This window comes from Bicyclus anynana, chromosome 22 (assembly GCF_947172395.1).
Source record: "Bicyclus anynana chromosome 22, ilBicAnyn1.1, whole genome shotgun sequence".
NCBI lineage: Eukaryota > Metazoa > Arthropoda > Insecta > Lepidoptera > Nymphalidae > Bicyclus > Bicyclus anynana.
In genome coordinates this window covers 11,718,872-11,736,991 of record NC_069104.1, presented here as the reverse complement: position 1 = coordinate 11,736,991, position 18,120 = coordinate 11,718,872, and the positions used below count along the sequence as shown (strand labels likewise).

Genomic DNA, 18,120 nt, shown 5'->3' with positions numbered 1-18,120 from the left:
AGCTACGTTATTTGCGAGTGTCATAGGCTATGTTTGTTCCCCATATTCACACGGGAACGGGAACTACGTAAATGAAAGCGCCGGGCGTCATGTAGCGGAATTTCTGCGTCTTTTAGAAATTTTGTATTATCTCCGAAACTATTTAACTAATTAACATACTGTAAAGGGCAAATCTTATCTCCATAATATCCTTGTGATTATTAAATAATTTATTTTAATAAGGATTAAAGTTTAGTTGTATAAATAATGACGTAAACCTAAGTATATAAAATTAATAGTTTTTAAAACACAAAAGGTACTATATCTGCTAATATATAGAAGATAGATATATGGTGTCGCGGACTTTTTTGTAGAACTTTTAAAGATACATAAAGTCTCCATACATTAATTTCAATTTTACACAATAGTTAAGGCAGCGCATGCGAATAAGTCTGTTTAAGAGGATTTTCAGTCCGACCTGTATGACAAAAACTGTGATAACTCGGCTAATATATATGATACCAATATAAAATATAGCCTATAGCACTCCCCGATAATGTAGCATTCTACTGGTGAAAGAATTTTTAAAATCGGACCAGTAGTTCCGAAGATTACCCCATTTAAAAAATGTGACAAACTTACAAACTTACAAACTTTACCTCTTTATAATATTAGTATAGATTATTTCATAGTATATTTCTGTTAAATATAAAATGTAAGTAGTATTTAAGTAGTTAATTTAAATAGTATTAATATTATTGTGCACTAGCGGACGATCGCGACTCGTGGAATTCAGTTTTTCACAAATCCCGCGGGAACCATGGATTTTTCGGGATGAAAAGTAGTATATCCAAAGTAAAATCGATTTTCATTCCAAATTTCAGCGCAATCGCCGAAAATTGACAAAGTTTCATACAAACTTTCATCCCCTATTTTATCCCCTTGGGGGTAGAATTGATCAAAATCCTTTATTAGCGGATGCCTGCATCATAACATCTACCTGCATGCCAAATTTTAGCTTGATCCGTCCAGTGGTTTGTGTTGTGCGTTGATAGATCATTATGTCAGTCAGTCACCTTCGAGTTTAGATACTTTTGTAATTTTGAAGTTTAAAATAAAATGTGGGGTAAGCAAAAAGTTATATTTTGAGTGTCATTACAGATTCAACTTAAGTGCTTAAATTGACCGTGAAATGTCTCTTTGACCGTGATGTCATGTTTTCCGGCCGTTTGACACATTCAATGGTTTCACAGTTCACATGCAGCATAATAATGAGCTACTTCGCAAGGATTTACTGATAACTCACTTACTGTTTATTTACACGAGTGATTCTTCACTTTTAATACATTTACAACCACTTTAGTACACTTGGGAGTTATTAAGATATTTGCGTCTTAGAAAAAGTAGGCCGTTTACATATCAACGAGAAAAGAAGGTTTTTGAGAATATTTGTAATAGAAGGTAGCACACAATGTCACCCTAAATCCGCAAACCCGTATTGGGGCACCGTGATGAGTGTACTATTCTATAATTCTATACTAAAAAAAATATATAGAGATAAAGTGTGTGGTGTTTTAGGGGGTAATATCTGGATCTACTTAACCGATTTTGAAAATTCTTTTACCATTAGAGAACCACGTTATTTGTGAGTGACATAGGCTATATTTTATTCCTGTATTCTCGCGGGAACTACGCGGGTGAATCCGCGGGGCGTTGGCTAATATCTAAGTGAGAAGGCCTTGTAGACTGCTAGGTGCGTTATCTACAATTGGGGATGATGACTAGGTTTGAATATATTGATTTTTATGATACATTCGGGTAAATAAGGTCAATGTTAACTAATTTATACATAAAAAGCAAAGATTGTCAGGATATTTGCAAAATAAATAAGATTATAAAATTTCTAAATCTTTAATCGTAATTAAATGAAAATTCATTCAGTTTTAGCTTTCTTAAAATAAATGTGACATTTTTTAATACATGACCTATAAACATTAACGCACAAATTACAAAGATATTAGTAGTTTTGTTTGAACGCCCATATATAAATCTAACGATCATTATGTACCTACGACGTCATTATAGTAGGGGAGCCCGGGATGCTAAATTTGCAGTTACTCGAGCGTCATTGAGACCGATTACATTTGGTAGATTAAATTATAGGAAGAATAAATGGTTATTTACTTTTTCCGCTTTTAACGGTGGAAAAAAACTACAGACTTTAAAAACAATTTTTATTACTTTGGCTTACTGAAATTGTAAGAAAATTTTAGCGATTAATTAGGAGATTATTTCCTTAAAAATAAGTAAAAAATTAATCGCACTCGTACCTCGAGCACTAAAATATAAGGGTTTAATTTTGTTACTTTGAAACCCTCCCATTCCATTACGTTACGCTCAAATCGTCAGATTTTCGAAATGTGCAGTTTTTAGCTATCAACTCACCTACCTTATCTTAATCTGACGTGCTGGTTGAGTATTTATGAAGTTAGTTTTTTTTTGGTTGCCCTAAACGTACCCACCAATATTAAGGGCTCATACTCGGTGGAGGTACTCGACAAAGTGTAAGGTATAGTCCCTTATGATTATCTGCCGCGCTCGAGTAACTGCAAAAATCCCCTCTTCGGCTCCTCTACTATTAATTCGTACCATTCAGTATGGGGCGTTTTACAGGGATCCGCGCCAGCGCTGAAAATCTGACTTCATAAATCCCCGTAGCTTCGAAAGTAATGATCGCAGAAACCCTGTTACTTTTACAAAATTGCTTTACTATTAGTATACTCTTAATTTATATACAATTTAAACAACTGTCATCATCCCTATTGAATCGGCCGACGACTTTGTCGATGATGATGATATTGATTCGGTGGATCCACAAACAAGGCTATATAGATGTTACCAGATGTTACACTTAAGTTTATACTGATAACAGTATCAGACACTCAACTTTGTGTTATGTAGGATGATGGACGTATCAATACGTAAAACGCGTTGTGGATTATCTTAAAATATGCAGATGAAGATTAAATTTTGGTTTTGATATGAAACTGAAACATATGATATACTTTGTTGGGTTTGATATGAAACCCCCAAAAACTTGAGACTGCTTTTTTTTTGACGGCCGCGTATTTTTGTACCTACTTCCCTCTTCGTCAGTAGGTAGAGACCTTGCTTTTTGCATCCACATCCTTCGGTTCGATTCCCCTGGAAAATATTTGTGTATATGGGTGTTTTCAGTATCAGGTTGTGTATCGTTATACAGGATGATCGAGAGTTATTTCCCATATATACAAGGTGTTGACAAGTCTGAACTGCATAACATGTTTTTTTAATGAAACAAAAAACTTTTTGTGTTTTGATACAAAGTAATTCAAATAATTCAGACTATCCATGTAAGACACGCCTTTATTTAAAATTGCATTTTAAAATTTTACACATTGGCAAAGTCATAATTTTACGGATTAAGGGACACATTTTAATATCTATTTATAAAAAAATATATTAATTAATTTACTCTGAAAATATTAATTTTAAAACACAAATGTTCTTTGAACATTTTTAATTATTATTCGGTAAATGTTTTTATTTTATTCTTTACAAGTTAGCCCTTGACTACAATCTCACCTACTACTAGGGGCTACCTTGTTAGGAGGAGGATGAAAATCCACACCCCTTTCAGTGTTTACACGACATCGTACTGGAACGCCAAATTGCTTGGCGGTACGGTTTGTCGGTAGGGTGGTAACTAGCCACAGCTGAAGCCGGTGGGAGGCTTCGGTCGTGGCTAGAAGAAGTTACCACCATACCACCTATCAGACCTGGAACAATTAAGAAAACCTCAATCGGTCCAGACTCCGTCTTGTAAATCCACTGCGCCACGGAGGCCATCAGACCCTCAGACCAATTATTGTATAGGACCTGCCTCGCTAGACGTTACTTTTCTGTCAAAGTATATGATCAACGATCTAATGCGATTATAAAAACTATCTCTATAGTGTCGATGTTAAATAGTTGTAATCGTGTTCGTCGGTTAAAGAGCTCCGTAAAAATACCTTTGTGTAATTGAATTGTGTAAAAAACGAGCAAAAACTTCTAGTTTAGTATAAGATATATACCAAATCTAAGCTCGTTTTCCTCAGAAAACGACAGACAGGTCCTTCTATAATTGGTCTGAGGTCAGACCTTATGGTCGAATTGCGTACCCTAGTTAAAAACTGTGTGCAAGCCACTACTAGCAGAGTATGTCCTACATCCTGTTCTACTAAGCTTCTAATAAACCCTATTAGGGTATCAAGTGAGGCAACAATGCCATAAGCCGCCATGATGTCATATCACTTTCTACCACCTACGCAAGGAAGTGGACATTTCCACCACACTTGCGTTTCCGAGTTGAGAGTGTGCAGTCAAGCAGACAGATGGTAAGTCAGATTTTGTACTCAAACTATCTATACTAATATATTATAAAGCTGAAGAGTAAGTTGAACGCGCTAATCTCTGGAACCGATATGAATAATTCTTCCAGTGTTAGATAGCCCATTTATCGAAGAAGGCTTATAGGCTATTTATTCCCGTATTCTATAAGAAATGTAAACAGTAATTGTTATCAATTGTAAATTATAATACTGTATGACTTTTTCAAAAGAGCAACTGTTGAGTTTTTTGCCGGTATCTTCTCAGAAGAACCTGCCTTCCGGTGGTAGAATCTTTACAAATAGTCAACTGACGTGTCAAAAGTGCTTGTAAACTGAGCCTACTTGAAATAAATGATTTTTGATTTTGATTTTGATTTTTGATTCCTGCGGGAACGGGAACTGCACGGGTGACACCGCGCGGCGTCAGCTAGTTTTTTTATATATGTCGCGTTTTCTGACGAAAGATACGTACTTTTATCGATGCAAAAATGCACCTCTTTACCCTGTGGCAGAGTAAAGATATATAGAGTAGTCCGACTCGGCCGTATTTTTGAAATAAATACCTACAGCCGCGCGGTACGTAAACATGTGATAGGGCTGCCAGCCTCCAGCATTGTTTATTTATTTATTTATTTATATGGAAGACCAACCGCAGAACATTGTATCGTGTATACATATTGATTACATACGTTGTGTTCAATGGTGAATGTTCAACTTATTATAGATCTTCACAACGTTTACAATATTTAAAAAAAATATAATACATAGTTCATGTCATCTAACTACAATATATATCTTAATTCTAAAAATTAAAAAATATTACAAACTATTTACTACAAATTGAATTAAAACAAAAAAAAAATAAAAAATACAAATTAAATTAAAACAAACAAAAAATGAAAAAATACAAATTAAATGAAATTAACAGAACAAAAGTACAATAATTCAATTCAATTCAATTTAAATTTTTGGTTTTATGGGTACAATAATTGAATATCGGTTATTAAATGAAAATGTAAAATAAAATAATGTCAAATAATGTCAAAAAAATGCCAAGGAATAAAAAAAAATAAATGTCAAGGAATAAAAAAAAAATGTCAAGGAATAAAAAAAAAATGTCAAGGAATAAAAAAAAAATGTCAATAATGTCAATAATTTTCAATAATTTTTCGCCGAAAGTCGATATATTTGTTGTGGAATAAATCGATGTCTTTCTGTTTTGTCGCAAAATTATTATAAGTATCTGATATCCTTGGTAAAGGAGAATGTTGACCTAATTTAGTTCTATATGGCTTGTGGTATAGCAATTTGCAAGGATACCGAGGTTTATTCGTGCGTGGTGTTCGAAAAGAAAAGCTTTGTATTAGCTCTGGACAATCGATTTCATTATTGAATAATTTGTATAAGAATGACATCGACAATAACCGTCTTCTATTTTCAAGACTGTCCCTCTTAAAAAATGTAAGTCGGTCCACGTAATTACTAAGATTTTTATTAAATCTAAAGGAGAGTTGCCGTAACAACCGTTCCTGTACCCGCTCAATTCTTTTAATATGAATATTAGTGTATGGAGCCCAGACTGCACAGCAATATTCGAGTTTGCTCCGTACGTAGCAATCAAATAGTTTTATAATTGTGCTACATTGCTTAAAGGTTTTAGAGGTCCTGAGAACAAATCCAAGTGATTTATTTGCTAATTGAAGAGTTTTGTCTATATGTGGCACAAACGTAAGTTTGCTATCTAAAACAATTCCTAAGTCCCGAATAGTGTCTACTTCATTCAACTGTTTGTCATTGATACTATAGACAGATAATATTTTTTTCCTGTTCCGTGTGAATTTGATATGATAACACTTGTCAACATTTAGAGTCATTTTGTTTGTAATACACCAGTCATTTAACCTAGTCAAATCTTCCTGTAATAAATTTATGTCAGCATTGCTTCGAACAATTCGCGTCAGTTTCAAATCATCCGCAAAGAGACTTGCGTTGCTATTATGAAATATGTCAGTTATATCATTTATAAATATGTTAAAGAAAAGAGGTCCTAGGTTAGATCCTTGCGGTACGCCCGATTCAGCTATAAACTCTCCAGATTGTTGTCCATTGATGACTACCCTTGACTTTCTATTTTCAAGATAAGATTTGCTCCACTTTAAAAAGGTATCTGTGATGCCATGTGCTCGAAGTTTACTTAGTAGCATACGGTGATTAACCTTGTCAAAGGCTTTTGAAAAATCAGTATAAATTGCATCGATTTGACTACCGTCATCGATACATTCTGCAATATTTGCAACGTGCAATAGTAGATTGCAGTTTGTTGAGCGTTTGCGAATAAATCCATATTGCTTGTCACTGATAAATCTTTTTAAATGGTTATACATATGTTGGTAAACTAATGACTTAAAAGCCTTTGCCATGGTAGATATAATAGATATGGGACGATAATTTTTTACACTTTTCTGTTCCCCTGATTTGTGGACAGGAACGATTCTGGATTCTTTCCAAGTGTCTGGAAACTGGCCATCTTTTAAGGACCTGTTAAAAATTATTGTAAGCGGTAAAGATAACTGCCATGCACATTTGATTAGGAAGATCGGAGGTATATTATCTGATCCAGCGCCTTTGTATTTGTCAAGTCTTTTTAGTTTTTTATATACATTTGACCGAGAAAGATTAAGATATTCGATTTCATCAAGAAAGTTAGAATTAACAATGTTTGATTCGCTCGCGTAGTTCATATCTCGTTCATATACCGAGGAGAAATGGGTTGCAAATAACTCACAGATTGACTTAGTGTCATTAGCTTTTATATCATTCAATGTCATAATGGGTGGATATACGCAGCTTTTGTTTCTAATGTTTTTTAAATGTGTCCAAAAATACTTGGGGTTTTTCCCTATTTCTGTTTCTATTCTGCTTATATATTGATTATAGCAAGTTTTAATTAACTTATCACAGTCCTTCCGTAGGTATTGAAACTCTAATAAATCTAATGGGTTATTATACTTTTTAAATTTCATATGATATTTACGTTTTGTTTTTAGTAATTTTATTAGTTGGGGAGAAAACCAGACAGGGTAGGTTATACATTTGTGTTTTTTTAAAGGGACATGTTTATTAATAATATTACGCAAAATCTTATAAAATTTAGCAACCATTGTATTGACATCATTGCAGTCGGAAAATTCATCTATCCACAATATAGCGTTTAAGTCATAAATTATTTTATCGTAGTCCGCCTTATAAAAGTTCAAAGAATTTCTAGATGTATTTATATTCTGATGGTCGCATACTGGTAGATTGACGTTCATTTCTAGAGGGGGATGATAATCATCTATATTTCTTATTGGATTATTACTTTCGCTGACCGTAATTTCTTCATTACTTAAAATCAAGTCCAAAATTTTATTTTTATGGTTATATACGAGATTGTATTGCTTTAAACTGTTAAGAGATACAAAATCAACTAAAGAGCTTTTAAGTATGCAGTTACTATAGGAAGAAGGTAGTGCCTCAGAAGCATTAACTGCAGAAGCAGACCAGATTATGCCACTCAAGTTAAAGTCACCAGCTATTAGTATTGAGCTTTTAGTTGTACTAAAAACTTTGTTGGTGTTGTCAATAAAATTGTCTAGTAGAGTGTTATTAACTGGTGGTGCTAAGTAAACGCCACATATATGAAAGGAATGTTTGCCATGCTCAGTCTTTAAATCAAGAGTGACCCAAACATCCTCACAGTCACTTTCCCAATCCATTTCCCTTCGTGATGTGAGGTGTTTAGTGACGGCAATAAGTACACCGCCTCCAGTTTTTTTATGCATAGATGATAAACAAGTCTCCCTATCACGTCTGTATACTTGATATCTATCATCGAATATTTCCCTGTCAAAAATACTATTATTGAGCCATGTTTCGGTTAATATTATAATATCATAATTATGGCTAAGTATTTCGCGGTACATTTCATGAGTGCTAGACCGCAGCCCCCTGACATTCTGATAATAGCATTTTATAGTATTGAATTTTGAAAAAAAAAATGTAAATTGTCAAGCATTACAACTCTTATAACTAAAAACTATTTTAAATTATTAATCGTGTCCATATTTCTGATAAACTTATACTCAGTTGTCTCGCTTTTGCGCATATATATAAATCCACGCTTAACCCATACGAACTTATAATTTAATTCTTTAGCCTTCTGACGCGCAGCAGCATGCAGACTTTTTTGAGTCGGCGATAAGTGTTCGGCTACATAGAGCGGTTTCTTTTCACCACTAAGGCCGACATGGCCGGTATTTAACTTATCCCCAACTTTCCCACCCTTTTTGTTGAAATTGATAACTGCAGCTAAATACTCGTCACGTATTCTCGGACAGCTGAACTTTACTACGACAGATCTGGGCCTGTGACTTTCTTTTTGTATCTTAGATGTTCTTGTGCAAAGGTGAACATCTGATTCGTTAAGGCTGTATTTGGTAGTGTTTGCTATCTGCTTGATTATTGACAATAAGTTTTCATTTCTATGCTCTGGAAGACATTGAATTTCCACATTGTTTGCACGCGAATGTTGCTCCAACTGAGACAGTCTTGTATTAAGATCGTTTATTTTAGTTTTTAAAATCATATTTTCATTTTCCAGCAGGTTAATACCCGTGATTTTTTGTTGTATTTCTCTCTTGAGCTCTTCATGTTGCTGTTCCATAAATGAAATTGAATGGGTAACTTGAGTAATATGATCGGTTATTTCCTGCAGTTTAGAGTCAAATTTAGATACTATACTAGTTTTAAAGACATCAAGTAAAGCCTTCAGTTCCTCTCTCACGACCTGGCGTACATCGTCCAATGATAAGTCGTAAGGTGCGCCGGAGTCACTGTCAGACAACTGGGATTTTTTGCGCTTATTTCTCTTGGTGACATTCTTGCTGGTTTCATGATTGCCACTTATATTATTATTTTTATAGTTATTTGTTGTGATACGAATTGGAGTATTTGTACTGTCTGTTCCAGGCCTAGGACGATTGCACGAGGGGCACAACCAAGAGGATAGAAATTCTGGAGTTAAGTCTTTAAATAGATCATTTGTAACGTTCACACAGCCAAAGTGATAGTTTCTCGTACACGATGCACATTGCAGGATTTCGTTTGTTTTGATATTAACGCTGCAGCACTCGTACGTTTTAACTGGCCGTGTTTTCGAAGAGCTTGCCATAATTATTAAATTTTGTCGTTTTTCGAATTCGAGCTGTCAATGTTATTTACACACTAGTATTGGATGAATTGCGTAGAAAATTTAAAATTGAAAAAAATCATCTCGCACGCTAGCAGGATTCGATCTCGGGGTCCAACGGTTCAAGTCCAAGAGCTCTCCAACTACGCCATTCGGTCATTGATTAAGTCGGCGTAATTGTAAATCCGTATTAGGGTGTCAGGTAACTTGTTACGTCAATGTCAAATGTCTATTTGTTTTACTTATACCGCACTTTAATTATTATTCATTTATAGATACCGGATCACAAATAATTTTCAAAAGCCGCTATGTTGATCACTAAAACTTAAGTTTATTAAATGGGTGTTGCTTTCACTTCCACGATAAGGTTTGCAATTGATCAGTTTATGCTTTTATATCCTCTATATTTGCAACTTTAATAATTACTGGGCACTTGTTTACATTTGATAATAACGGTCACTGTATTCACAATTCGGCGAAACATACATGTTAATGTGATTTTTCGGTTTTACTCGTTTCGGTAGTAATAATAAGTAACTTATATTGAGATTAACACTAACAATTATTGATTATATTGTAGTTAGACTATTAAAAAAAAGAATTAATTAGCGGAGCCAATGTTGTTCGTTTAAATGACAGCTGTCAACTTTTGTAATAGGGATGATGACAGTTTTTTAAATTGTATATAAATTAAGAGCACGCTAATATTAAAGCAATTTTGTAAAAGTAACAGGGTATCTGCAATCGTTTTTTCGATTTAAAGGGCCAGTTTTGCGGCACTGCCGCGGATCCCTGAAAAACGCCCCATACAAAATGATACGCACGTATCATCTAATTACGATAAAATATTTTTAGTAGATTTTAAAATTTTATAATCTTATTTATTTTGCAAATATCCAGTCAATCTTTGCTTTTTATGTATAAATTAGTTAACATTGACCTTATTTACCCGAATGAATCATAAAAATCAATATATTCAAACCTAGTCATCATCCCCATTATATTTGCTAACTTTGTGTTTCCATTTAGTTTTGTGATTGATAAAAATATTAATCAAACTTTATAAAAATAACGCGAGGCTTTTTTTCCTAGTCGTCATAATTAAAAAATTCAATACACCGTGCGTTCGTCTGTCTGCACCACAAGCACGCCCCGAGTCAAAGTCAAACTACTGCTTTTGTATATTCTGCCTGTGGATTTTCTTTTTGTTTAATTTTTTTACAACTCAGCCCTTGACTACAATCTCACCTGATGGTAAGTGATGATGCAGTCTAAGATGGAAGCGGGCTAACTTGTTAGGAGGAGGATGAAAATCCACACCCCTTTTCGGTTTCTACACGACATCGTACCGGAACGCTAAATCGCTTGGCGGTACGTCTTTGTCGGTAGGATGGTAACTAACCACGACCGAAGCCTCCCACCAGCCACCTGGACCTGGACCAATTAAGAAAATCTCAATCGACCCAGCCGGAGATCGAACCCAGGACCTCCGTCTTGTAAATCCACCGCGCATACCACTGCGCCACGGAGGCCGTAAATTGGAGGATTATTTACGAATCTGTATTGGAGAAATGAATTGAAGAAGAAATTTTACATTTTATACAGTCTGTAGGGGCGTAGGTACCGCCGTATCAGCCATATCATTGATACGGGTCCCCGGAATACAGGGACCCCTAACGTGGGGTCCGTTAGTATTATAAAATATAGGAATATAGAAATCTATGATAGCGATTCAAAAATTAAGAAAAGTCGCCCTCTGAAGGTATTAAAGTTTGAAACTTTGATAAATATCTGTTATTTTTCGTTAAAGAGGCCCCCTAAATTATTTTCAGGTGTAATATGTATTTCATAGTATTGTATATCTTTTATTTTATTTTTCGATAAAAAGCCTCCAAAATAATTTCAGGTGCAATATGTATGTCCTAATATTGTCGCAGTTGATGTTCGCAGCAAACGTGTTAAGTCAGACGCCTGATACTAAAGTATTAGCAAAATATGATCCAGCAGAATTGCTAAGGTAAGCCAAAGCCAAATTACTTATTAATAAAAATATTTTTTTAGGTAATTAGAATAATTAATCAGTCCTGGATTAGCTTATACCTAAGCTGTTTATGCAATTGCATATGGCATCCCGTTTAGGGGCACCAGAGTCGACCGGGAAACAAAAAAAAATAGCACAAGAAGTTGAAATGAAATCCAAAATTATTAACAATTTTTACGATTATTTCTTTTTACTTCGTTCACTTATGGATAGAGGGGCATACAAAGGAAGATTGCTGGCATCGAGTTACCTTAATCCGGCACTTTAATTAATAAATAATAATAAATATAAATACAGAATCAATGCTTCTACGGAATTCAGCTGCAAATCTCGCAATAGGCGTACCCTATTTAGTAATACAAGGCCCTATAATGCGCAATTAAGAATATAGATGAATATCTAAGTACTAAACATGACTCCATACTTCTTTTTCAGAAAAATCTTCAACACAAACGATACAAATACCATATTACCTAGAGCTTATGGCTTAATACAATTCGAGGGCCAAACATTGCGACCAAATTTCGTCAATTTCGAAACAGATAATCAAGAGGTCAAAAATGATGATATTTACACACACGATACTGTTAAATTTCAAAACGACGAACCCACGTATAATAATAATGCCCAATACCAAAATACCAAAGATGGTTCTAGAAAGAAGAGGCGTAGGAAGAGAAAGCCTAAGCAATATAACTATGGCCTACAAGATCCGAGTAGTCCTTATAGCCCTGAATTTGGCCCTGTACCGTATCCAACGTATCCGGGACAATATTATAGTAAGTTTTTAGGGTTACGTACGTACGTATAGTACATAAACGGAACCCTTTTTTAATTAATGTATTACTATCGGCCGCACGCGATTACTTTCAGAACAGTCATCATTATCAACCCATATTCGGCTCACTGCTGAGCTTAAGTCTTCTCTCAAAATGAGAGGGGTTAGGCCAATAGTCCACCACGCTGACCACTGCGGATTGGCAGACTTCACACACGTAGATAATTAAGAAAATTCTCTGGTATGCAGGTTTCCTCACGATGTTTTTCCTTCGCCGTTTGAGACACGTGATATTTAATTTCTTAAAATGCACTTACCTGAAAAGATGGAGGTGCATGCCCCGGACCGGATTCAAACACACACCCTCTGGAATCGGTGGCAGAGGTCATATCCACTGGGCTGTCACGGCTCAGTAAGAGGTGTGAGTAAATAATTCTATCTACGCCTTCTTTCAAAATACCATTATTTAATGGCTACCATATTTAGACTATATTATTACAATGTCACATTGTTAGTTAACATCTATACCTACTAATATTATAAAGCTGAAGAGTTTGTTTGTTTGTTTGATTGATTGAACGCGCGAATCTCAGGAACTACTGGTCCAATTTGAAAAATTCTTTCAGTGTTAGATAGCCCATTTATCGAGGAAGGCTATAGGCTATATATTATCCCTGTTTTCTTACGGTACTGTAGTTGATATAAAAGTATGAACGCCTGCCAAAAAACAATTGCAATACGAGCAATAGGGATGCTTGCCAATGAAATGACGTACCTATATTACAACTGCCTCTGGTAATACCTGGTATTGGTCGGTTAGTAGTGCCTATACATTCTTATAGTGTAGTATTGCAGGGGATGATTTTCCATTTCAGACACCCTTATGATTTGACAAGCACGTTAAGCTGAGTCTTGCCCTAATATAACCGAACCTACCCTTATATTTCGTCCCTCATTAATTTTGGTGTGCCAGCCCCAATGCTTCATGACCTTTTAGCCGATTGGAGAGATGTAATAAAAGACTCGGTTTGTAGTCAGAATGGAATATCAATGGAATATATTTCGATCAGAATGTATTAATTATATACAGTTTACATTAAATAATATTAGGTACGCGCGACAGTAATCGAAATCCAAACGACCAATCACAATAACGTTGGTTGATATTGCGTTCTATATAATCGCGGCGCCGATGGTGATGGCACTAGAATTTGGTGTAGGTACGTACTCCGATGATCGGCGGCTCGCGAAGACTGCACTTGTATATCAGCTCGCCTTGCGCGCATAGTTAGTCAGCTGCGGCAAGGTGCAGTGAGCGGATGTATGTAGGTAGGTAGCTACAACCTGAAGAAGTGTTTGCACACACATCTGTGCAGTATAATTCTTGCGTGTCGATAGCCTCTCTCAAAATGGCCGCTGAATTTATCAGTCGGGAGAATATTAAAAATGAGTAAGTAGTATAACTGGAAGTAATACCAAATGTGTTGTCTACAGGACCGCCTCGCCCACGACCGTCTCTCGCTTCAGAAGCCCTATCAGCGGTGACCGGAGCCCTAACATCCATCGCCAAGTATGACGACTACCAGTGCGTGCCGCGACTGCTGTGCGAGGCGGCGGCGGGCGGCGCGCTCGGCAACTCGGGGATATTGCAGACTGTGTCAGGGCTGCAGCCTTTACTGACGTAAGCACTCGCCTAGATACCTAACATCCATCGCCAAGTATGAACTACCAGCGCGTGCCGCGGCTGTTCTGCGGGGCGGCGAGCTCGGCAACTCGGAGATATTGCAGACTGTGTCGGGGCTGCAGCCTTTACTGACGTAAGTACTTGCCTAGATACCATTTACTTGACTTACTGGGAGAAAAAGTGGATTATGTGGGACATATCCACTAAAAGCCCTTCTTAGCGACCCTCTGCTTATTTCAATAGGCTCTGGGACCTCAAACATACTCGCTGGTGCATCCATAGCACTACGTCTCTGGTGCTTGTCTAGGGGTGAGTATAATTACTGCGTATAGCAGCTTGTACAACTGCAAGCTACTATCTTCCCGGTAATTAAGAGAGGACAACGCCCTGATCACTATTACCCCTAAACCAGAGGAAGACCTGGACGATGTAAGCAGAGTCCCCACTCTGGCCGCTTGCGACTCTGAGGTCCATACTCACGGGATTAATAATGGAGAGACAGTTTTGGAAAGCTTCTTCGTCGCCGTCTCACAGCTTGGTTGGCTGGCTATGTTATCCTCCTGCCTCTATGCCTCTTTTTAATGTCAACCAAGTAAGTCTATAGCTTGTAAGAGAGTCAGTAGGTAATAGGTATATTCTAACGCCAGGCGACTCTTTCGCACACATTCCAGAAATACTTACCTACATAGGTACCCCGCACCCCGCACTAGAAAGCGCAGTGTTGGCCGACCCCCCATTAGGTGGACTGACGACATCAAGCGAGTCGTAGGGATTCGCTGGATGCAGGTGCCTTAGGATGTTTGGAAGTCCCTACAAAAGGTCTATGTACTGCAGTAGACGTCCATTGGCTGGATAGGATAATGATAATGACGTAGGTACCTACTTACTTTGAGCTGTCTTCAGGCTTTTTAAAAGTCTTAAGTAGGGTAAAAGCCTTCAAATGATTATGATGGTTTTCAGACTTCTATCAGCGTACAACGGTGTGACCAGCAATCCGCTATTCGTGTTCGGTCGCGCCGCGCTGCTTGGTGCCTCATCTGATAGCAGTCCTTCCACGTGCCGGTACGCGTATCCGCTGTGTCCCACCGACCCTGAGCAACTGGTCCATTATCTGAACAACCATAATGGAGGATTCTTCAGGTAGGATAAAACTAAACACCTACGTTAATTTATACTTTTACATTTCATAGCAGTCGTCCCATGTGGTTTCAGCTGCTGCGTAGGTATTTATTTCCACTCTCGAGGAAATCTGGAGATAAAAAAAAGCCTTTGTTATTTTCTGATACTGAAAGAAAAGAAAGAAAGATCTTTATTTTTAATTAATGCCACATATCACATTAAATCTAAATTATATTATGGCTTAACTGTCCACTGAAACAGTGGAGCACTAAAGAATTCCCTGTAACATGTGGCATAATCTAGAAAAAGGCCCCAACTCAGCATTTTGCCGCATACTTTCAATAAATAAGGATGCAGTATTGATCTTCAGTTAGGAGCCAGTTCAGGTGCCTTTACTGTACTGTAGCTTTTTATTGGTGAACGAATTTTTAAAATCAGTTCAACAGTATCGAAACCGATTCGTAACAAATAAGAGCATGCAAGAGGTTCAGATCCAGCTGTAGACGTCCATCGGATATTAATGATGATGAAGATGATGATAAAACAAAAAATAATTACCTCTATATACCTATAATATTAATTGGCTCAGCAAGGCTGATCTGATGATAATGATCTTATGCAATCATATTCATAGCCTGGAATAGGAAAGTTATTGGAGTTACTTGTCCATGTCTTGAAGAGAACGGTCTTAGTTATTATTAGACTAGCAGACGACGCTCGGTTTCACCCGCGGCGTTAAAATATAGCCTTTAGCACAGAAAGAATTTTTCAAATCGGTTCATTAGTTTCAGAGGCTATTGAATATAAACAAACAAGCAAACAAACAATCAAATATTTCCTGTTTATATTAATATTCAGACCATAAGCCCACTAACCTGAATTCCAGTCTGTGGTACGATTAAACGAACAAAATGCACAAATATTTTGTACCTATTTACTTAATTGCGTAATTCCTTTTTCATGTATTTTTGGTTATAGGTTCTTCAGCGCACCACAGCAAGGACAGCAGGACGTTGAACAGTTCTACAACCAACTGTCGCAAAACTACGGTCTTTATGACCCCAACCAGGGTTACGATCCGATTGGTAATCAACAAAACTATGGATTACATAACCAACAGAATTATGGCTACTACAGACCAGGTCTTTATTCTAATTACGACCAAAATTATGGAAACCGCTACCCTTATCAAAATAATCAACACATTCGTTTCAAAAACAATGACAATTTCAGCGAAAGTTCTAATAAAATCGAAAAACGTATTCAAAACAAACCAAATACATTTTACATTGACGATTTAGAAGATGAAAATCCAAAATGGACGTTTCCAGAAGGCAATGTAAAGCCAGTTAATTATGCAAACAACCAGGAATTTAATTCATATAGCTCTTATGATAGTAATGATAATAGAATAAATCAAAATTACCTTTATAATAGTAATCGATTTAATGATAATAGAAAAGGCAAAACTTTAAAGTTTCCGGGAGCCAAAAATGAGGAAGATTACTTACAAACTAATTTAGATAATAAACCTGGTCATTTTTTCCCGGATCAGAGCAATGCACAATATCTAGAATATAATACAGCGACGCATTATAATCATGGTAACAAATATGACCATTTACAATATTTAAATTCAGATTATAATAAATATGATAATAAACAAGACTATTATGCTCAACTAAATCAGAATTATGATAACAAATATGTGAACAATGTTAATGCTAATCCATATTATACAAATAATAATAAATATTACAATCATAATAACGGTTACATAAATAATAATAAATATAGCAATTATAATAACGATTTTCAAAATGGAGTGCAAACAGTTTACGTTGTTAGAGGTAACGGTGATCCAAACAATCCTGAAGTTTATAAACTAAGACCAGGACAAACCATACAATAAAGGGGAATATAAACACATATACTCATAAATCAACCACACACACACACTAAAATTATAAAGGCGTGTGTGTGTGTTTATGTTTGATACTCCTGCACACCACAAATACAGAACCGATTTAGAGATAGGCTACTTCTAAATCAGGTTAATCCATAGTCCTCACGGGATTTGTGAAAAATGTAATTTCATGCAAAATTGTGTCGTATAGGAAATCATAAATTACATCGTAAACCGGTAACCTAACCAAAATAATGTTGTTTTATTTTAATCCATTATTATTTATTATTATAATCTATACTAATATTATAAAGCTGAAGAGTTTGTTTGTTTGTTTGTTTGTTTGATTGAACTCGCTAATCTCAATTTTTCAAATCTGAACTACTGGTCAGATTTGAAAAATTGAGATTAGCGAGTTCAATTTGAAGTTCAATTTGTTTGAAAAATTCTTTAAGTGTTAGATAGCCCATTTATTGAGGAAGGCTATAGGCTACATATTATTTCCGAATTCTTACGGGAACGGGAACCACGCGGGTGAAACCGCGCGGCGTCAGCTAGTTAAATATAAAGTACAGTTAGCCGTTGGCTTGATAACTTTATCACGTTTGGGTTCTCTATTTTTCTCGTCTCTTTTTTTCTTTGATGAATATGCATCTGTATTCACTTATCAGCAGGCTAATTCACTATCTTTGACGTACTTATGCTAGTTGACATAATATTATTATACGAAACTATCTTTGAAGCACGCTAGTTGACGAAAGTATCTAATGTCGAAATTGTAAAAAATGTCATCCGGTGTTTACTAGTGGATGTCATACAGTTATGTAGATGACATTTTTTTAATTGATTTGATGTTTATTTTAAAAGATTGATGATAAATACCAAAATAATAAATAGGCCAGCTTTGCTTTTAATAATGAAAGCCACAGAACTCGTTTGTCATTAAGTGGTTTACCGTAATTTTTTTTTAT

General features: G+C 35.9%; 1 protein-coding gene across 1 annotated transcript; it reads left to right on the top strand.

Annotated features, from left to right (window-relative positions):
* Positions 1-11,532: 11,532 nt before the first annotated feature.
* LOC112051289 (probable serine/threonine-protein kinase clkA) lies at positions 11,533-17,404 on the top strand. Its single transcript, XM_024089869.2, has 5 exons — positions 11,533-11,638; positions 12,098-12,441; positions 13,935-14,121; positions 15,085-15,264; positions 16,222-17,404. Exons 1-5 carry the CDS (start codon positions 11,535-11,537, stop codon positions 17,153-17,155), a joined length of 1,749 nt encoding a protein of 582 aa, XP_023945637.2. The 5' UTR covers positions 11,533-11,534; the 3' UTR covers positions 17,156-17,404.
* Positions 17,405-18,120: the final 716 nt, after the last annotated feature.